At 38.1% G+C, this 24004-nt stretch overlaps 1 protein-coding gene across 4 annotated transcripts in view; it reads left to right on the forward strand.

Moving 5' to 3' along the window:
* Unr (cold shock domain-containing Unr) overlaps window positions 1-24004 on the forward strand; it is a 344942-nt gene that overhangs the window by 179353 nt on the left and 141585 nt on the right. For all 4 annotated transcript variants that reach the window (XM_090387109.1, XM_090387110.1, XM_090387111.1 and 1 more), the window contains one exon: window positions 9668-9837. In XM_090387109.1, coding sequence (XP_090243235.1) covers window positions 9668-9837 — 170 coding nt within the window. The remainder of the gene's footprint in view (window positions 1-9667; window positions 9838-24004) is intronic.

The following is a 24004-nucleotide window of genomic DNA, read 5'->3' on the forward strand; positions in this document are numbered from 1 at the left end:
GAGATAACACGGGATAGCTGAAATGGGTTAATTACTCCATGTATTTTCTACGAAAAAATTAATAAAAAACACAAACTATACAATGAGTATTTGCATGATGCATACTTTTAATCTGTAAAATTAAAGTCGATCCGTTACGGCACATTTTCTGGAAAAAAAAATGTTCCAGGAAGGGGTTAAAGAATAAATGGGGGTTGTTAAGAGAGTGATAAACACAGTTATGTTGATTAACAATTCCACTTTTGTTCCAGGGAAAATAATGGAGTCACTTGTTAAAGAAGCATCTACATTTACACATGAGGAAGTCTATAGGGAAGTAGAGGCCACAAGCTTATCAAGCTCTGGCAGGATTCTAAATGACTTTAATAACTGAGAGTGAAGTGGAGGAGAAATTGTTGATATTGAACATAAGAAAGGCACCTGGGGTGGATGGGATCTATCCAGTTATATTAAAGAGGCAGCAAAGGAAGCAAGCAAACCCTTAGCCATAATTATAAGGTCCCTATGGACCTCATAATTATGTCCCTATGGACTGGAGATGTGCAAATGTGTCTCCAATTCACAAAGGGGAGCAAAGGGTGACACGAGTAATTGCAAACCTGTTAGTTTAATTTCTGTTCCAGAGAAAATAATGGAGTCACTGGTTTAAGAAGCAATGCAGGATCATCTAGACAAGACTGCAGTTATAGTTCAAACACAACATGGGTTTGTTGAGGGGAAGTCTTGTCTGGCAAATCTGATTGGATAATGTGATGTGGTCACAAAGGAACTGGATGCAAAATATAATTTTGAAATCATATACAGGCAGTTCCTGCTTAAGAGTTCTTTTTTTCAGGTATCAAGAAAATCAAAAATATGAACATTAACTGAAATAAAAAAAAAAAAAAAATGCTAAACATTCATAAATGCAGCATTTCAAACCACACATGTAGCTATATAATACAGTACTACTGGGCGTGCATTTGTTTGTTCAGGCAGAGATAAGGAGGGGGGTATAACTCTTAAAAAATTTTGGAAAGAACTCTGTATTTTAGATGCAATCATAACAAAATTAACGTGGGACAAAATTGCAGAGAAGAACATGAAGTGTGTATGGAATAAACTCTGTCATCCGTTTATTGATAACTTTGAAGGTTTTCAAGAACCGGCAGAGACCGTACAAAATGAAACAGAAGCGGCCGTAAATGTTGCTAACCAATTGCAACTTGAGGTTTTATAACTGCCATAACTGATCTACTTCAAGTAGACAATGGAGGGTTCACAAATGAAGACCCCGTTGAAATGAGGTCTTCATCAAGCGTTGAAACGCTCAATGAAGCATTTCAACACAGAAAAAAACAGTTGAGATTAAGAGTCCCAAGACTCAAATTTCGAGAACACTAGAAAACTGTGCTCGAAAGAATGAATTTGCTACAGATTTAAGAAATGCTTAAGTATGTTATGAAATTTATAAAGAAAAGAAAAGACTGTCTTGGAAACAAAACGACTCTTGAAGCATTTCCGAAGAAGACTAGTCCTTGTGCTTCCAACAAACTGAGTGCCCAGCCAACAATGAGTGACAAACCATCAACGAGCATGCATCTAGTCAATGATGGAGAATAAACATTCTTTAATATTTGTATAACATTAATAATTTCTTTATTATTATAATTTGCTTGATTTTAAAGGCTGTTTTCATTTCTTTGGATAAATAAATCATTCTTTAAGCTTACTCTATTGTTTTATTGACCTTTACGTAACATTACTATGGTCAGATTTCATTGTAGAGAACATTACGTCTATGGGAAATATATTCCCGCTTTATGAGCACGCAGTAGGAATGAATTAACTCGTAATTAACTCCTAATTGGAACTACCTGTATTTAGATTTTGGGAAAGCTTTTGATACTGTTGCACATGGAAGGCTACTGTACAAATTGGAGCAGTGTGACATTAAGTACAAGTTGCACTATGAATAAAGGATGGTTGAATGAGAGAAGACAGAGTGGTAATCAGTGGACACTGCTCTTCATGGAATAATGTTATTAGTAGAGTCCCCCAGAGTTCTGTGTTGGGCCCATTGTTTTCTGTATTTATCAGTGACATTGATGGAGGTATATTGGGCTTAATATCCAAGTTGCAGACGATACGAAGGTTGGCAGGATTATTAATGACAGTATACTTCTGCAACAGGATCTAGAAAAGTTGGGCAGATGGGCTTAGAGGTGGCAACTGAAATTTAACATTGACAATTGAAAAGTACTGCATATGGATAGCAGTAACCCCAGAGTAACGTGCCAACTGGGTGGTACTATGCTCAGTAGTGGAGAATGAAAAGAACCTGTCAGTATAAGGCAGTGATCAGGCCACACCTTGAGTACTGGATATAGGTCTGGAGGCTTCATTTTAGGAAGGATGTAGAGCCGCTGGAACGAGTGCAGAGAGGGCAATGAGATTGGCGAGTGGAACAAAGGGTTACTGTTACCAAGATAGACCTAATTTCTACAAATTGTAGCATATGGAGACTAAGCACCCGCGAGGTGATCTATTTGAGGTGTATAAGGCCTTGAATGGTTTGAGTAAGCTCAATATGAATGGTTTGAGTAAGCTCGATGGGATTCTTCCTTTAGCTCAGGTCACTCACATGATGGCACATAAATTCAAATTGAGGAAAGACAGTTGTAAAATAGATGTATGGAAATTTGCCTTTAACCAGTGGTTGGTTGATAGTTTAGAACAAACTTCTATCTGTTGTAGTGGAGGTCAACATAAATAAGTTCAAGGCAGAATTAGACAAACATTTGGAGGGAATGGATGGGTGAAATGGGAAGATGTCCCTCCCCCTGGCTGATGCTATACAGGCTTGCTTTCTTGCATCATATGCCTATGCTAATGCTAATTTAGTATAAATATGCTCCATCAGTTAACAAAACATTATCAGTTATATCTGAATTTGTAATACTTGTGGTCAAAAAGTGTTTGGTAAATTCCAATCAAAATTTGAAGCAACATTGCATGATAATCTTTGTAATCATTCCTTTATGATTCTATAAGTTTGTTTTAGGTATTTTAATTTCCAAACTTTTTCTTTCTTTGGGATTTTTTTGGACCCCTTTAAATATCCTCTTACAAGTTTCAAGATCAACAGATGTCTTTGAGTCTGCTAGGTTTTGGTAGATTGTGCTCTGTTCCCACTTCATCAGACGTCTTCACAATTTACTTTGTGGTCTTTATTGTGGGTTGCTTATATCCAAAAAAACTTGAACATCTTTAACTGGCATGCAGCTTCTGCACCATTTTCATAATTTGCATGCCACCTTATAATTCCGATCCTCTCCTTCATTATAAGGTTCACAGTACTTTTTTGATATTCCAACTGTTCTGAAACAATAAAAAAATAAACTTTTTCAAATAACTTATCCATATTTACATCAACAGCTGTTCAAAATAGTTCTTACTTATGGACTACCCTGCATGTGCAGAGGGGTTTCATAAATGCTTGTATGGTGGCAGTTTTGAACTTTACTTTCAGTCATTTGTTTGGCAAACTAATTGGTAAGCAATGTATTACAACCTTACTTCTCTAGATCATGCTGTTTGTTTAACTTGCTATCCATTAGGCCAGTGGTCCCTTTATGTCAGAATGAAGCAAAATCTGGCCCTGCCTAATATATAAAATATGATTTAATGATTAAAATATTTATTACACATCTAAAAGAAAGAAAAAGAAAAGCTGTTTTCAATGTTTTTTGTGAATACAAGTTGAACTTTTGTACCTAATCAAAAAGGGATTGTTTTTATGTTTGAATCATATCAGATTTCTACATATGGGGTACATTTTATGTTAATAACTTAATTATTTTTTAACGTTGCTGAAAGCGATTTATCTTTTTCTCAGTCTTTATAGAATGAGTGCAATTCATATTGAATATTTAGTCATTAATTTTGTTGTGCCGTGTTCTGTGAAATGAAACCAGGTGACAGTCTTGCATTTCCCGTCTTTTCTAGTGCCCATGTTTGTTGTACAGAAGTTTAATTGATAGTAAGTGCCTGTGTTTTAATTGGAAATGCAATTGATAGTACTGGTAATCGTGCAAAATCAATTTCTTTAATTATTTATAAAGAGTTCAAGTATCACTGAAATAAATCAAACATGTGTCATATGAAGCTGCTCTTAAATGGAATAAAATTTCATTTTCAAAGTTTGCCAATAAAATAATTTTTCGAACAGTTGCATTCGGTAATCATTTGATGTTAAGTTGATAAACGGTAACTGTGATATTTATAAAATACATTAATATAAACATTTCATTCATTTGCTATCAAAAGAAAGTTTTTGATCAAATAGTTTTGAACTCTTCACCTATTTCATTTTGTTAGTGTACAAAATCAGGCAGGATTGGCACAATTTTCTACTGTAATTAACTTATACATGAGTCATTAAACTTTCTCATTTTCCAAGCCCAAAATTAGGAATTTATTCACTCTTTTTGAATTTGACTCTTAATGGGGTATCATTAGTAATTCTTGTGACTATTATTTATGCATTGATAGATGTTTGCCCCTTATCAAAATGCTTTTCACTGTGTAAAGATGGTAATTAGTTTTATAATTAGTGTCATGATCTTAAATTTGGTAATTTTACATTTTTGGTTTATTTAGTAGATATTGCTGTATTACTGCTATCATTTCCGCTATATTAACGGGTGTTATTCTAGATGTTAAATCTTAGGATAAAAAAAACTTTTTCATATTTACATTCAAATTTGTACATCGATCACATGCAGTTTTAATTTTGCAATGATATTAAGAATCACTAATAAAATGTTCTATAGTTAAATTCAAAAGGCTTTATTATTTTTTTTTTTTTACGTGTGATGTGTGTGTGTGTGCGCGCACACACACACACACACACCATATTTTTATGTAGGTATTATTTAGCTTTTGCAGTCATTTTCATCAAGTTTGAAAATAAACTGAAGTGGTATGTTATTAAAACTTCCAACTGGTGCTGGTACAGTGGTTGTCCATTAGGTTGGCAGGTTGGAAGTAACAACCAGTTCTGTTAGTACCATTAATGTTCCATGTCATATGATTTTTAAATGGAGCAATGAACGAATATCAAATTTTTCTTTAGACTAAAAGGAATTGCAACAGAAACGGATGAAATGGTAAAAATTGTTTATGGTGATTAAATGTTAAGTCATATCAGTGTATCTGAATGGTTCAGAGATGGACATAAGGATGTTCATGATGATCCAAGAAGTGGGCATCAGTCAAACTCTTGAAATGAGGACAAAATTTCAAGAAATTGTGGCAAAAGATCATCATTTGACCTCCCCAGAATGATGGCTGATGAGTTGGATATGAAAATTCCCCAAATCATTCATTGAAGATTTAGGGTAAAGAAAGGGCTGTGCTGTGCCACAGAGCAACAAAGCATGTCGTCATACATGAAGACTTTATCCAGTCTTGTCAGGACAGTCCTAATTTCCTTGATTGTATTGCCACTGGAGATGAGTATTGAGTATTTCATTTTATTTATTTATTTCGTATGATGTGATCAATACAAATGGCCCTCAGTCCCCAGCAGCTTTCACTCTCCCTCTTACGGCAGCGAGAGGATCAGAGTGGAAGCAGAGGGTGCTAAGAATCTCTGGGTACGACCAGGCTGCCATGCACGGAAATTGAACTTGGCCTATTATAACGTACGATCACTCATCGGTGAAGACAGGATATTAGAGCTGGAAAAGGAATTAGAAAATGTGAATTGGAATATCATCGGTTTGGCTGAAACAAGAAGACGAAATGAATCACTTATAAGTTTATCAAGTGGAAATCTGCTGTACACTAATGGAAACAGTGAAAGGAGTGAAGATGGAGTTGGGTTTCTGGTCCATAAAGATTTTAAAAACAACATTTTGGAATTCAAAAGTACATCACCAAGGGTGTCAAGACTAATACTCAAGATTTCTAAGAGGTACAAGCTAAAGATTATAATGATTTATGCACCAACATCGAGCCATGATGATGAAGAGGTTGAAGAAATGTACACTGAAATTGAGAGTCTTCTAGATGAGCAGAAAACCCACTACACTATTATTATGGGGGACTTCAATGCTAAGGTTGGAAAAAGGCAAAACAGCGCAGAAAGAGGAACTATAGGAAATTTTGGAATTGGTGAAAGAAATAAAAGAGGTGAAAGACTTGCGGAATTTGCAGAATCTCAAGGAATGTCAGTAATGAACACTTTTTTCAAGAAAAGGGTGAACAGAAAGTGGACATGGAAGAGTCCAAATGGATTAACAACTAATGAAATCGACTTCATCCTCACTAACAGAAGATATATTGTGACTGATGTTACCGTCCTGAATAAGGTAAATGTTGGAAGTGATCACAGAATGGTAAGATGTACACTTGATATAGATGTAGGAAAGGAAAGGAAAAAACTGACTCGAGTAAATAATACAAAGGTCTTTGAGATAACAGAAGAGGAGAAAAAGCAGTATGTACTGGAACTTAAGAACAAGTATGAGCTTCTGCAGACTGCTGAGGACCAAGATATCGACGAGGAATATTACAACTTTTTGAAAGTGATAAAGCCCAAGAAACCTATAGGGAAACAGAAATCCAAAGAAGAAAAAATTAGTCAAGAAACACTTGTCATGATGAACCAAAGATGACAAATGAAGAGCAAGAAAAACACTGACAGGGAGAAAATTGAGTATACTGAGTTATGCAAAGCCATTAGAAAGAGACTCAGAGAGGACATAAGAAGATTTAACACGAGAAAAATAGAACAAGCATTAAGGGAAAACAAAGGATTTAAATCAGCAGCCATGAGCAGTAATACAGAAAGACAAATGATACTGAAACTGAAGAATAGCGATGGTGTACTTATAAACAGCAGAGAAGGCATAATTCAAATAGCAGAAGACTACTATAAAGAGTTATACAAGGAGCGAGGGAATGATACCAGCAGTGGGGAAGATGGATTGCAAAGTAGCAACACATACGACATACCCGATATTCTTCCTGTTGAGGTAGAACATGCATTGAAGAAAATGAAGAATCGGAAAGCCCCGGGGAAAGATGAAGTTACTGTAGAGTTGTTAAAATTGGGAGGAAGAGACATAACACAAATACTGGCAAGGCTCTTCACAAAGTGCATTAGAAAAGGTGCGATGCCTAAGCAGTGGAATAATGCAATCATAGTTTTGCTGCATAAGAAAGGAGATAAATCAGAAATTGGAAATTATAGACCAATTAGCTTGTTATCCCATATCTACAAGTTGTTCACAAGGGTCATTACTAACAGATTAGAAAGAATACTTGATGAGAATCAACCGAAAGAGCAAGCTGGCTTTAGGACAGGATTCTCAACTATGGATCACCTTCACGTAATATCACAGCTAATGGAGAAAGCAAATGAATATAAAACACCATTATGCCTGGCATTTGTGGATTATGAAAAGGCATTTGACTCCATACAGCATAAGGCAATGTTTCGGGCACTGGAAAGACAAGGCATAGATACCCTATATATTATGATTTTGAAGAAAATATATGAGAGTGCTACATCCTTTATTAGACTAGACAAAGACAGTAGGAAATTTAAAATCGAGAAAGGAGTTCGACAAGGAGACACAATATCTCCAAAGCTGTTTACTGCTGCCCTTGAGGAAGCTTTCAGAAGATTAGAATGGTCGCAGAAAGGAGTCAATGTGAATGGAGAGTACCTAAACCATTTACGATTTGCAGATGACATTGTGGTCATAAGCCACGATCCCAAAGAATTAGAGGAAAATCTTAATCAGTTATGCACAGTTAGTAAGGATTTTGGACTAAAGATGAATATGGCTAAAACAAAAGTAATGATGAACAAGTATGCCACGGAAAGGGAAATAATGATTGAAGGAGCAGTAATTGAAAAGGTGGAGTCATATACTTATCTGGGACAAGTTATTAGCTGTAATAATGATAAATGGCTGGAAGTCAAGAGAAGAATAAATTTTGGATGGATAGCATTCAGGAAATATAGTCACATACTGAAGAGCAATATCCCAGTTTGTCTGAAACGTAAAATAATGAATCAATGTATACTCCCCACCATGACTTATGGAAGTGAAACTTGGGCACTCACCAAAAGAATGGAAGAGAAGCTAAGAACTACACAGCGAAGAATGGAACGAATTATATTGGGAATCAGACTGTTAGATAAGAAGAGAAACACATGGATTAGGCAGCAAACTCAAGTAAAGGACATTCTTATCAAAACTAAAGAACTAAAATGGTCTTGGGCAGGACACATAGCTCGAAGACATGATGATAGATGGACTAAGAAAATAACAGAATGGTACCCAAGAGGAGCTAGAAGAAAACCTGGAAGACAAAGGCGGAGATCGATAGATGAAATTCATGAGTTTTTGAGTAGTAAATGGATGACCAGTGCTCAAAACAGAAGGAACTGAAAAGTTGCTGGAGAGGCCTTCATCCTGCAGTGGATTGAAAATGGCTGATGATGATGATGTGATCAATACACAAAGGAACCAGTTTTTTCTTGCTTCCTTCGTGTATCGTGGCTGGGATATCCAACCAACCTGTTGGTTCGCCACCATCATGATATCCAGCCTGAGATGGGAATCGAACCCGTGACCTTTGAGTAGCCAGGCAGGCACTTTACCTACCCGGCTAGCCCGGTCGGTGAGTACTTCATTATGACCCAGAAATGAAACATCAGAGCATAATGTGGGCTTCAGAATCAACAGGATCAACACTGTACTTTTTTTTTTTTTTTTGGATAAACAATGCAATTCCCAAGAAATTTACCTGAAAATAAACTAGAGAGAGAGAGAGAGAGAGAGAGAGAGAGAGAGAGAGAGAGAGAGCGCTTCATTCTACACACTGATGCTTCTAAAACTGAGGTGCATTTCCCAGGCAAGGCCACAATTTCAAGAGAAAGGAAGCTAGTTGTTGCACAACAATGCACCTGCTCATTCTGCACTTGTTTTGAAGACATTTCTGTCGAAATATGGCATTACACAGAACAATCATCCACCCTACTCTCTCAATCTAACACCAGCAGACTCCTTCCTCTTTCACAAAGTTATAACGGCCCTCAAAGGAAAGATTTCAGAATGTCGAGAATATAAAGAAAAATGTAACCACCGAACTGAACATCTCTTTGAGTGCCTTTACTGACTTTTTCAGGAAATTTTAGAACAGTGTAATAATTGCATTCAATGAAGTGGTGATTACTTTGAATTAAAATAAAACCATTTTTGTGCTCCTTCACTGTGTCCTTTTATTGCACTTGCCTGGGAATATTATTGCCACATCTATGTGGATGAAATGTAATATGCAACCACAGGGGCTTTACAGCAAGGCACAACAGGTGGCCACAAAATGTCATAAATCTGGTGCTCTGTGGCCTTGTTCCCAACAATCTCTTAAGTTTTAAAAAACACAGAACATACACAACTAAATAAACTTAGTGCATGACATTGGTTGTACCTAATTGTTCAGTTTTATTTGGAGAAAGTTGTCAATGAGGAACTCTTATATCCTAACAAAATATTACTTTGTCTTATGCACTTATATATATATTTACACCTGTACGTTTCTCTTTATTTTTGTTTAAATTCTCCTTTATTTGATGCGCAAACTTTTTTTTTTTTTTACTCTTTAGAATAAAGAAGTTGCAGTTAGTATAACATCTCTAGCTGAGGGAACTGTCATATTTGATGATATTAATCCTGAACCTGTTGCTGGACAAGTGGTAAAAGTACTGGAAAAAGTACAAGCCAGGCAGTTAAGTGATCCACTCTCTGGTCGAGTACGTTATCGCCGTGATAGCAGGTTAGCCAGTTTTTCTTTTTAAAAAAGACCTCTTTCATGACTGTCAGTAAAGCTTACATATTCAAACAAAATGCTATATGTATATATATATATTTTTTTCTATATTGGGGGAATTGTATTAAAGTGCCTTTTCTTCCATTATTTTGTCTGTTTTCTCCCTCGTATACTTTAACTAGTATCCAGAATTTCTAGCAAAATCTTGAAGCATTAATGGAAATAGGAAACTTCTATACATAAGTGTCTTACTTCTGTTACTGTTGCCATAAACATACAAATCAATATTTCTCTCTCTCTCTCTCTCTCTCTCTCTCTCTCTCTCTCTCTCTCTCTCTCTCTCTCTCTCTCTCTCTGTGTGTCCCTCCCTCCCTCCGGCATGGGAAATGAGCTACCAAACGGGAATTGGAGCTACGGAAAACGCAGAAAGATATAGGAAAAATAAAAGGAAGTACTTGATGGTAAAAAACTTAGGATTTCAAGGGTCAACCATCGGAACTACAGCAAGAAGTAGGACCCCTGTTTATGACATGAAATATACATAAGCACTGGGTGGTATCGGCAAACCAATTTGAATTTGGTGGTGAAGGGAGTTAGGCCTAATGGTAGAGATAAGCACAGGTGAGATGTACGTATATTTCATGGCTGACCTGGCAGGGAGGAGAGTTAAAATCAAAGGGAAGGTGGAAATCCGAATCTGAAATGGTGTGCAGTCAGGGGAAACTTTCAGAACTGTCGAGGTATGAAGCCAGGGTAAATATATTTATAGTTGCTGTATACCATGACGACCTTGTGTGTTGAAATTCGGAGACAATAAAATTAAATTAAATTATGAAGAATATATGTATGTGTAGAAAGAAAAATAGACTCACGAAGTACCTGAAATTAGTCACTAAACTTTGCATAGGCAAGAAAAGTATGTTATAACAGAAAAATAGCATCTCGATATTGCATTTGGTAAACTAATGACTCATAAGAAATAAAAATAAAGGAGTAAGAAAGTAAAAAGAATATGGAATATTTGGAAAATAGTTGGGATCGAGCAGTCGGGCTGCTCTTCCCGTACCTGTAGTAGGAGCCTGAACATGGTTCTGGGAGTGTACTTCATATGTTTAAGTCAGACATGTAGGAGAGAATTAAAATTATAAGTCTATACACACCTTGGTAACAACTCTTTTTCTGCTATAACATATTTTTCTTGCCTACACAGAGTTTAGCAACTAATTTTTTGCTATTTTACAAGTCTATTTTTCTTTCTGTTCTGGAATGTCATACTTCATAGGTTTAATTTCATATTCTCAACACTTTAAATTAAATTACAAACAATGTTTGTTATTTAATTTAATTTTACTGTACAACCCATTACAGCGCAACAACAAATGTAGGCGCTATGAAAATTGAATTGCAAGGCTGTCAACTGGATTTTTTCTATGACTGCAACAAAGATCAATGACTAGATATGCAATAATCTATGAATTGCACTCTTTATATAAAAGAATTAAGAACAAGATGAATTTTTCCAGGTAATGTTAAAAAATTAAGTTATTAACATATTTTTCCCGTATGTAGAAAGCTGACATTGATAACATATGTCTCTACTAATGCTAATGATATTAGCATTAGTAGAGGCATATATTGCAAGAAGGCAGGCTTATGCAGCATCATCAGGCAGGGAAAAAAAAAAAACGCTCCCATTTCACTCCTCCATTTGTTCCAAATGCCTGTCCAGCTAGCCTTAAATTTATTTAGGTTATCAACTTCAACAAGGGATAGAAGTCGGTTCCACAAACCAACTACCTGCTGGCTAAAGGCAAACTTCCGCACATCTGGGAGTCTGGGTGCGAGGTAAGCCTCTGCAGACATTGCTCCTTAAAGCTCTTCAAACAGAGAAGTTTTTCCTGATTTATTTTCTGCTTTATTAGTTTAAATTGTCATTAACTTATTTTCTAGAGTAGCTTTATATTCCTAGTTACGATACTTAGTTTAAAGTTTAACTTAGGCAGAGATTTCGTAGATATTACTTAGTATCGGTAACGGTATCAAATCCACGTGTCACAAATTGAACGAGAGGTCTTTTAACCAAATTTAGTCGATTTATTAACCAATTGTTATATCAAATTATCTTCTATAAGTAGATTATAGACCTAGTCAGGATCCTTAGTTTATTCTAAATTGAGATAGCGAGATTTGGAAGCTAATCAATACTTACGAGTCCGTAGAAGTACCGTTCGAGAATTCCCGCCATTTTCACACGATAGCATAAGCTTAGTGTAGTATAGTGCATAATATAATATTGTCAATTAATCAGTAAATCTATTAATCTTGATAAACTTTATTGTCAATTAAATTGTATTTTTAACTCTATAACCATTTTGATAACCATTTAGGCCTAAACCTTGAACGATATTTCTTAATCGGTATATAAAGTCTAGTAGCTTCCACGATTAATTCCTTGAATGCTTCCCACTTAGAATTTACTGTTGGTAACATCGTCAGTTGATCCCACTGTACAGAATTTAAAAACTGTCTGAGACCACTGTACTCCCCTTTACGGAAGCAAAAACCCTTTCCTTTACCCCTGACGGTAGTTACCTCTTTGAGTAAATCCCACTTCAGCACACTGTGATCACTGCCACCTAGTGGTTCCTTTAACTGCAAATTCTTAATACACGAATGATCACTGCTGATAACCAGATCAAGAGTGTTACTTTCTCTGGTTGCCTCTCGAACATGCTGCTGCAGAAAACAATCATCCAATAAATCCACAAAAGTCTGACTGGTGTGTGAGTGACCAACCCACAAGTTCCAGTCAATATCTGGGAAGTTAAAATCCCCCATTATAAGACATTCAGATTTACTGGCCCACTCTATTTCTCTGTACAATTGTTCATTGTACTCATTCAAGTCATTAGGCCTATAACACACTCCTACCCTTATTTTTCCTTTCGCAGTGCTTATCTCGCACCAAACTGACTCAACAGAGCACTGTTCATCTATATTAACTGGGTGCACTTCCTTTGATTTTACGTTTTTCTTAATTAACAGCATAACACCCCCTCCCTTTCTGTCCTGTCTATCCTTTCTGTACACATTGTACTCCCCAAATTCCAGTTCTGCATTCCTTATATCTTTGTGACACCACGTCTCTGCTATCCCAACAATATCCGCCTTTGATGTCTTGACCAACACTTCAAATTCATCAAATTTATTTACTATACTTCTAGCATTGGTATACATGCAAGCATACATGCTCCTATGCCTATTCCTTGTTACCCTAACACATCCCATATACCCAACTATTCCATGATGACTGCCATCCGTCCCTGAAACCTCCAACACCCCTCGCTCCAGGTCGCTTCTTATTCTAATAGAAGTTGTGCGAGAATCACCTTCACCTCTGCCTGCGGTTACTGTTAAACTATTAGTCTTTGTATCCCCCCAAACTAGCAGTTTTCCGACCCACCTAACACTGCCTCGATAGCATCAGCAAATATTCTTGCACCCTTTCTATTTAAGTGTATCCCATCCCTGTAGAAGCAATCTCTCCTGTTAACAAGTACAGTCCAGGCTGAAAAAAATTCTACCCCTTGAGCCTTGCACAATCCTTCCAGGGCCGAATTGATCGACAAGGCTCTCATCATGTACTCCCTCCTATCGTGTCTGGGCAGAATTGCAGACACTTTCAAATTCAACCCTATTTCACGGCTTTTTTTCAACAGTGACCTGTACTTGTTGAGTAATTCCGCCGGTCTCCTACTCTTAATATCATTAGTGCCAACGTGTACAACTATATCACCTTTTGTGCCCTTGAAAGATGATATCCACTCTACAACGTCATCAACCTTTGCCCCTGGCAGACATACCCTGGTCCTGTTCCACCTATCCTTTTTACAAAGGATGTTCCCCGTTTCCCTGACAATAGAGTCACCAACAACAACTAGTTCCTGTGGGACCAGCGCATTCTGCCTTAGGGGTTGCCGCTGTGTTGCGTGATGACCAAGTGCAAGCTCTGGCGTTGATGTGGGCAGCTGAGAGCTTGATGGGCCCCTCAATTTACTTCCTTCGAGGGCATCCACCCTGTCCCTCAAGCTCTCATATAGGCCCATAAGAACGCTGAGTTGTTGCCTGATTTCGATACACTCCTTGCATCGCGCACACACAAAGACATCCTCCATGGCAATATCATGTTCCGTTCCAGAGAGTTCGGCAAACATTTCACAAGTTGCACATTTCTTTAGGCTGGGATGCGTTGGAGAATTGCTCCCCTCAGTTCTCCCCCGAGTCACAGCACTCCTGCCACTTTGTGCCCGTTGCTTTGCTGCTCTAGTTTGGGGCATGGTAGTTTAAATTAAAAAAAATCAATAAATTAAATGTCAGTAGTATTTGAATATATAGAAAGGATAGACAGGACAGGAGGGGAGGAGGGGTTATGCTATTAATTAAGAAACACAAAGTCGAAGGAAGTGAAGCCAGTTGACATCGATGGACAGGGCAGTGTCGAGTCAGTTTGGTGTGACATAAGCATAGGGAAATCAAAATTGAGAGTAGGAGTGTGCTATAGGCCTAATGACTCTGATGAGTATAATAATATATTGTACAGGGAAATAGAGTGGGCCAGTAAATCAGAGATTCTTATAATGGGGGATTTTAATTTCCCAGATATTGACTGGAATTTGTGGGTTGGTCACTCGCACACTAGCAAGGCTTTTGTGGATTTATTGGATGATTGTTTTCTACATCAGCATGTTCGTGAGGCAACAAGAGGGAGCAATGCTCTTGATCTGATTATCAGTAGTGATTCTTCATGCATTAAGAATCTGCAGATAAATGAACCACTAGGTGGCAGTGATCACAGTGTGTTGAAGTGGGATTTACTCAAGGAGGTAACTACCATCAGAGGTAAAGGGAAGGGTTTTTGTTTTCGTAAAGGCGACTATGATGGTCTGAGACAGTATTTAAATTCTATACAGTGGGACCAACTGATGATGTTACCAACAGCAAACTCAAAATGGGAAGCATTCAAGGAACTAATCTTGGTGGCTACCAGGCTTTACATACCAACTAAGAAATATTGTTCAAGGTTTAGGCCTAAATGGTTGTCAGATGGACTAATGAGACATGTGGCAGAGAAGAAAAATGCATGGGATACATACAAATTAATGGGTGACATGGAAGCCTATGATAGATATAAGTTGGTCTGTAACCAAGTCACAAAGGAGATTAGGCAGGCAAAGGCAGACTACGAAAAATCCTTGGCAAAGGATGCAAAGAAAAACAGAAAGGAGTTCTTTACATACTTGAACTCGAAAAGGAAAGGGATGAATCAGATTGGTCCACTGGATATTGATGGTTCAACAGTTGAGGATCCTGCTCAGGTGGCTAACAATCTAAACGAGTATTTTGCATCTACATTCACGCATGAGGAGTTATTCAGGAAGGAGAATGATGTAGGTAAAGTAAACATTGGCAGTGAGCTGGATGATTTTGTAATAACTGAGAGGAAAGTGGAGGAGAGATTGTTGAGGATAAACATAAAAAAGGCACCTGGAGTGGATGGGATCTATCCAGTTATATTAAAGGAGGCAGCAAAGGAAGTATGCAAACCCCTAGCCATAATTATGAGAGCTTCTTTGGACTCAGAGGAGGTACCCATAGACTGGAGATGTGCAAATGTAACCCCAATTCACAAAGGAGGATCAAAGGCTGACACAAGTAATTATAGACCTGTTAGTTTAACTTCTGTTCCAGGTAAAGTAATGGAGGCACTGGTTAAAGAAGCACTGCAGGATCATCTAGACAAGAATTCAGTTATAGCTCAGATGCAGCATGGTTTTGTTAAGGGCAGGTCTTGCCTGACCAATTTGATTGGATACTATGATGTAGTCACAAAAGAACTGGATGCAGGGAATAACTTTGATATTATATATTTGGATCTTAGAAAGGCTTTTGATACTGTTGCACATGGAGGACTGCTGCACAAATTGGAGCAGTGTGGCATTGGAGGCAAATTGCTGCTATGGATAAGGGGATGGTTGAGTGGCAGAAGACAGAGAGTGGTAATCAATGGACACTGCTCAACGTGGACTAATGTTATTAGTGGAGTTCCTCAAGGTTCAGTGTTGGGTCCATTGTTGTTTTCGGTGTTTATGAATGATATTGATGATGGGATATCAAGTTTAATGTCTAAGTTTGCAGATGATACAAAGGTTGGCAGGGTCGTTAAGGACACTACTGACGCTATGCTGCTGCAACAGGATCTGGAAAGGTTGAACAGATGGGCTGAGAGGTGGCAAATGAAGTTTAACATTGACAAATGTAAAGTACTACATATGGGTAACAGTAACCCCAGAGCAATGTATCAACTCTGCGGTACTACACTGACAGTGGTGGAGAATGAAAAGGACCTGGGGGTAATTGTGCAGGCAGATATGAAGTTCTCTGAGCAGTGCAGACGAGCTGCAAGAGTAGCTCATGGTGTCTTGTCAATGATATACAGGAATTTTTCTAGCAGGGATAAGGAGGTGATTATTCCCTTGTATAAGGCAATGGTTAGGCCACATCTTGAGTACTGTATACAGGTCTGGAGGCCTCATTTCAAGAAGGATGTAGAGCTGCTGGAACGGGTACAGAGAAGGGCAACAAGATTAGTAAATGGAACAAAGGGTTGCTCTTACGAAGAAAGGCTTAAGTTTTGCAAATTACAGTCTGGAGACTAGGCACCGGCGAGGTGATCTGATAGAGGTGTATAAGGCTTTGAATGGTTTGAGCATGCTCAATGCCAATGGGATTCTTCATCTTTCTCAGAATAATCACCTCAGAGGGCATAAATTCAAATTGAGGAAGGACGGATGTCGGATAGATGTGCGGAAATTTGCCTTTGGCCAGCGGGTGGTTGGTTGGTGGAACCGACTTCCATCACTTGTTGTTGAAGTTGATAGCCTAAACAAATTTAAAGCTCAACTGGACAGGTATTTCGAACGAACGGAGGGGTGAAATGGGAGAGGGTTTTTTTTTTTTGGCTGATGCTGAATAAGCTTGCTTTCTTGCATCATATGACTCTACTAATGCTAATGCTAATCTATCCTACATCTGTCTTTCCTGAATTTGAATTTATGCCCTCTCAGGTGATTATTGTGAGCGAGAGGAGGAATCCCATCAGTATAGAGCATGCTCAAACCACTCAAGGCTTTATACGCTGGCGCCTCCGTAGCCAGGTGGGCAGGAGCAGCAGTGCATAGCACACGCTTCTTGATTAGACCGGGGTTCGAGCCCATCACCACCAAATACAGAGGATGCGGAAAGGTCAGGGAATGACCACCGCTTATCTCCGGAGCAATATGGCCTTAGTTGCTAATGCTCCTAAAAAACCAAATAATAACAATAATAGCTTTGTACATCTCAATCAGATCACCTCGCAGGTGCCTAGTCAACAGGCACTGTAATTTGCACAACTTAAACCTTTCTTCGTAAGAGCAACCCTTTGTTCCATTCACTAATCTTGTTGCCCTTCTCTGAGGGCAACAAGAGGTGTCCAAACTTGTATATAGCACTCAAGGTGTGGCCTGACCATCCCCTTATACAAGGGGATAATCACTTACTTCTACCTCCTAGAAAAATTCCTGTATACCATTGACAAGACACCATGAGCTACTCTTGCAGACTGTCTGCACTGTCAGAAAACTTCATATCTGCCTGCACAATTACCCCCAAGTCCTTTTCATTCTCTACCATTGTCAGTGTAGTACCACACAGTTGATACGTTACTGCTTCCCATATGTTGTAGTATTTTACATTTGTCAATGTTAAACTTCATTTGCCACCTCTCAGCTCATCTGCTCAACTTTTCCAGATCCTGTTGCAGTAGCATAGTGTCAGTAGTGTCCTTGACAACCCTGCCAACCTTCGTATCATCTGCAAACTTGGACATTAAGCTTCATATATCATCATCAATATCATTTATAAATACAGAAAACAATAATGGACCCAATACTGAACCCTGTGGGACTCCACTAATAACATTAGTCCACGATGAGCAGTGTCCATTGATTACCACTCTGTATTCTCCCCCTCAACCACCCCTTTATCCATAGCAGCAATTTGCCTCCAATGCCACACTGCTCCAATTTGTTCAGCAGTCGTCCATGTTCAACAGTATCAAAAGCCTTTCTAAGATCCAAATATATGATATCAAAGTTATTCCTTGTATCCAGTTCCTTTGTGACCACATCATAGTATCCAATCAAATTGGTCAGGCAAGACTTTCCCTTAACAAAACCATGCTGTGTCTGAGCTTTTACTGAAGTCTTCTCTGGATGATCCTGCAGTGCTTTTTTAACCAATGCCTCCATTAATTTTCGTGGAACAGAAGTTAAACTAACAGGTCTATAATTACTTGTCGCCCTTTTATCCTCCTTTCTGAATTGAGGTCACATTTACACATCTCCAGTCCATGAGTACCTCCTCTGAGTACAAAGAAGCTCTCATAATTATGGCTATGGGTTTGCTCACTTCCTTTGCTGCATCGTAATATAACTGGATAGATCCCATCCACCCGGGTGCCTTTTTTATGTTTATCTTCAACAATTTCTCCTCCACTTTCCTCTGTTATTACAAAATCATCTAACACACTGCCAGAATTTAATTCACTTCTGTCATTCCCCCTCGCTGAATAACTCCTCATGTGTGAATGTAGATGTAAAATTCTCATTTAGTTTATTAGCTACCTGAGCAGGGTCATCAACAGTTGAACCATCAATATTCAGTGGACCAATCTGATTCATCCCTTTCCTTCTAGAGTTTACATAGGTAAAGAACTCCTTGCTGTTTTTCTTTAAATCCTTTGCCAGAGATTTCTCATAATCTGCCTTTGCCTGCCTAATCTCCTTTGTGACTTGGTTACAGACCAGCTTATATCTATCATAGGCTTCCATGTCACCCATTAATTTCTATGTATCCCATGCATTTTTCTTCTCTGCCATATGTCTCATTATTTCATCTGACATCCGTTTAGGCCTAAATCTTGAACAATATTTCTTAGTTGGTATGTAAATCCTAGTAGCTTCCAAGATAAATTCTTTGAATGCTTCCCATTTTGAATTTGCTATTGGTAACATCATCAGTTGGTCCCACTGTATAGAATTTAAATACTGTCTCGGACTACCGTAGTTGCCTTTACGGAAGCAAAAACCCTTCTCTTTACCCCTGATGTTAGTTACCTCTTTGAGTAAATCTCACTTCAGCACACTGTGATCACAGTCACCTAGTGGTTCCTTTATCTGCAGATTCTTAATGCATGATGAATCAATACTGATAATCAGATCAAGAGTATTACTCCCTCTAGTTGCCTCCTGAACATGCTGATGTAGAAAACAGTCATCCAATAAATCCACACAGCCTTGCTAGCGTGTGAGTGACCAACCCACAAATTCCAGTCAATATCTGGGAAATTGAAATCCCCCATTATAAGACTCTGATTTACTCGCCCATTCTATTTGCCTGTACAGTTTCTTATTATACTCGGCGCCTCCGTAGCCAGGTGGGAAGGAGCAGCAGGGCGTGGTATACGCTTCTTGATTAAACCAGGGTTCAAGCCCGTCACCACTAAATATGGAAGATGCAGAAAGGTCAGGGAATGACCAACACATGTCCCAGAGTAATATGGCCTTAGTTGCTAATGCTCCTAAAAACCTAATAATTTACATAATTTTTATTATACTCATTATTGTCATTAGGCCTATAACACACTTCTACTCTCAATTTTAATCTCCCATTGCTTATGTCACACCAAACTGACTCGACACTGCACTGTCCAGCGATATCGACTGGCTTCACTTCCTCAGATTTTTTGTTTCTGAACTAATAGCATAACCCCCTCCTCCCTTCTTATCCTGTCTATCCTTTCTGTACACATTGTACTCCCCAAATTCCAGTTCTGCATTCCTTATATCTGTGTGACACGACGTCTCTGATATCCCAACAATATCTGCCTTTGATGTTTTGAGCAATAGCTAAAATTCATCAAATTTATTTACCAAACTCCTAGCATTGGTGTATGTGCAAGTATACATGCACCTGTTCCTATTCTTAACTACCCTAACACAACTCATGTGTTTACTTGTACCGCAGTGACTCCCAGCAGTCTCTGAAATACCCTGCATCTTGTTTTCCAGGCTGCTGCTCATTCCAATAGAAGCAGTGTAAGAATCACTTTCACCCCTGCAAGTGGCTACTGTTAATCTATTAGTCCTTGTATCCCCCCCCCAAGCTAGCAGTTTCCCGACTCACCTAACACTGCCTTGATAACTTCGGCAAATATTCTTGCACCTTTCTATTTAAGTGTATCCCATTCCTGTAGAAGCAGTCTCTCCTGTCAACAAGTACAGACCAGGCTGAAAAAAAATTCTACCCCTTGAGCCTTGCGCAATCTCTCCAGGGCCCAATTGATCGACAAGGCTTTCATCATATACTCCCTTGTATCGTGTCTGGGCAGAATTGCAGACACTTTCAAATTGAACCCTAATTCACTGCTTTTTTTCAACAGTGACCTGTACTTGTTAAGTAATTCCATCGGTCTCCTACTCTTAATATCATTAGTGCCAACGTGTACAACAATATCACCTTTTGTGCCCTTAAAAGATGATGTCCGCTGTACAATGTCATCAGCCTTTGCCCCTGGCAGACATACCCTTGTCCTGTTCTACCTATCTTTTTTACATACCATGTTCCCCCCCCGTTTCCCTGACAGTAGTCACCAACAACTACTAGTTCCTGTGGGACCAGCGCATTCTGCCTTGGGGATTGCTGCTGTGTTGCATGATGATCATGAGCAAGCTGTGCCGTTGATGTGGGCAGCTGAGAGATTGATGGGCCCCTCAGTTTAGATCCTTCGAGGGCATCCACCCTGTCCTTCAAGCTCTCATATAGGCCCATAACAATGCTGAGTTGTCCCTCTGTACTTCTACATATATAAACTCTGTACTTCTTGATGATCAAAAACATACAAAATTTGACATACAGAGTATTTATGGTACATCCACCACAAAACAAAATGCAGTCATCAACATGATTTGTGGGTTCTCTTCACATATTAAGGTTATAGCAAAAGGCATACTCTTATGGCTACCATGAAACTATCCCCCTAATGCTAACCTGTAACTGCAACATCAGAAATGAGTTGCTCACAAGTAGTCTAGGTTCCACAAAGCATATTCCAAAATATTTTAAGTGATTAATACATAACATACCAGTGATGTTATGTATCAATCACTTCAAATTTATATAATATTCATAAACAAAGCAGAATTAGCCTGGAGATACTGCACACCTTTTGTTTATAATCATAGCAAATCACCAAAAAAAAACCCCTTATTACACAAAAGCTACAGGCTCTTACATATCACTTAATTACTAAGCATCATGTAATACTTATAAAAGTCACAAACACATAGAATCCAATTGCTGCACAAATATTGATATTGGAGAAAAAAACAATGATACTGTTGGTTTCAGCACATAAAATACACAAATAATTAAATATGCACAAATTTTTTGCTGTGTAGTTTTGTGGCTAAAGACTACATCTCTTTTGCTGCTTCTTTTAATATAGTTGAATAAATTCCATCATTCAAAATGGTGTTTAATTTTCCTTTAGCTTACAGTTTCTCTTGTCATTTATCATAAAATTATTAACTTCCAGTTCCAATTTGATATACCTCTGGTATCCCCAAAAACACCTTCACACATGAAAGTATAGATGCAAATTGTTTATTCAGACAGTAGGAATGTGTTATAGGCCTAATGACTCTGAGTATAATGAACAACTGAAGATAGAAATACTTGGCCAGTAAATCAGATTGTCAGAATGGGGAATTTTAATTTTCCAGAGATTGACTGGAATTTGTGGGTTGGTCACTCACACACTAGCAAGGCTTTTGTGGATTTATTGGATGATTGTTTTCTACAGCAGCAGCATGTTCAAGAGGCAACTAGAAGGAGTAACACTCTTGATCTGATTATCAGTAGAGATTATTCATGCATTAAGAATCTGCAGATAAAGGAACTACTAGGTGGCAGTGATCACAGTGTGCTGTTGTGGGGTTTACTCAAAGAGGTAATTACCATCAGGAATAAAGGGAAGGGTTTTTGCTTTCGTAAATGGTGACTACTGTGGTCTGAGACAGTATTTAAATTCTATACAATGGGACTAACTGATGTTACCAACAGCAAACTCTAAATGGGAACCATTCAAAGAATTAATCTTGGCCACTACTAGGCTTTTTATACCAACTAAGAAATATTATTCAAGGTTGGCCTAAATGCATGTCAGATGAACTAATGGGACATGTGGCAGAGAAGAAAATGCATGGGATACATGTAAATTAACAGGTGACACAGAAGCCTATGGTAGATATAAGTGGTCTGTAATCAAGTGACAAGATGTTTGCATGGTTTAATCTAAAAATATTTCTTGACTGAATGTTTTAAGAATATGAAAAAGGTTGTTTATACACTTTCATCATTTCTACTACCCAGGTAGTATGCATGCATCTTTTGATTATATCTCGCATTATCCATGCATAAACAACCTTTTTCATACTCTTAGACACTTAGTCAAATAATTTTAGATATTAATTTAACATGATATACTGTGAGATAGGGAAGTGATTGCAAGGAATTGTGAGTGATGTGGTTTCTTTCTTTGACAATTCTTTACTTTTTATTTAATTTTATTTTACTTTGTTTATTATTAGTTATTTTGTAGTTTACAGTAATATACCTATGTAAATCTAAGCAGACGCCATTACAGAATTTTTAGTGAGAACCCCCTGGAACACTTTTGCGAGCCACCGGTTGAGAACTGCTGATCTAGACAGGACTTCAGTTATAATTCAGACACAGCATGGGTTAGTTAAAGGGAAGTCTTGTCTGACCAGTTTGATTGGATACTATGATGTGGTCACAAAGGAACTGGATGCAAAGAATAATTTTGATATCATATACTTGGATCTTAGGAAGTCTTTTGATTCTGTTGCACATGGAAGACTGCTAAACAAATTGGAGCAGTGTGGCATTGGAGGCAAATTGCTGCTATGGATAAAGGGATGGTTGAGTGGAAGAAGACAGAGTGGTAATCAATGGTCACTACTCTTCATGGACTAATGTTATTAGTGGAGTCTCCCTGGGTTCAATGTTGGTCCTTTGTTGTTTTCTGTATTTATTAATGATATTGATGATGGAATATCAGGCTTAATGTCTAAGATGAGACGAAGGTTGGCAGGGTTGTTAATGACACTAATGATAGTGCGCTACTGCAACATGATCTAGAAAAGTGGAGCAGATAGGCTGAGAGGTGGCAAATGAAGTTTAACATTGACAAATGTAAAGTACTGTATCAACTGTGTGGTACTACACTGAGGGTGGTAGAGAATGAAAAGGACTTGGGGGTAATTGTGCAGTCAGATGTGAAGTTTTCTGAGCAGTGCAGACAGTCTGCATAAGTAGCTCATGGTGTCTTGTCAATGATATACAGGAATTTTTCTAGCAGGAAGAAGGATGTGATTATTTCATTGTATAAGGCAATGGTCAGGCCACACCTTGAGTACTGTATACAGATCTGTAGGCCACATTTTATGAAGCATGTAGAGTTGCTTGAGTTGTGTACAGAGAAGGACAACAAGATTGGTGAGGGCAACAAAGGGTTATTAGGCTCTGAATGGTTTGAGCATGCTCAGTGTTGATGGGATTCTTCCTCTTGCCCAGATTAATTTGTGATTAATTAATTTAAATTGAGGAAAGACAGTTGTAGAATAGATGTTTGGAAATTTGACTTTAGTCAGCGGGCAGTTCCTTGCTGGAACAAACTTCCATCTGTTGTTGAAGTTGACAGCTTAAATAAATTGAAGGCAGAACTAGACAAACATTTGGAGTGAATTGATGGGTGAAATGGGAAGCTTTTTTGGATGATGCTGTATATCCTTGCTTTCTTGCGTCATATACGTATGCTAATGAACACGATATTCTCAGTAGTTATGCCATTCATATTCATTGGTCCAATGTGCTTCATCCCTTTCCTGCTAACATAAACTCTTAACTAACTTTTAACATGAACAAAATTCTTTGCTACTTTTCTTTCTCTTCAGCCAAAGACCTTGTAATCTGCCTTCACATGTCTAAT

This window comes from Mastigoproctus giganteus, chromosome 13 (genome assembly GCF_048544385.1).
Source record: "Mastigoproctus giganteus isolate SK-2022 chromosome 13, ASM4854438v1, whole genome shotgun sequence".
NCBI classification, from domain to species: Eukaryota; Metazoa; Arthropoda; class Arachnida; order Uropygi; family Thelyphonidae; genus Mastigoproctus; species Mastigoproctus giganteus.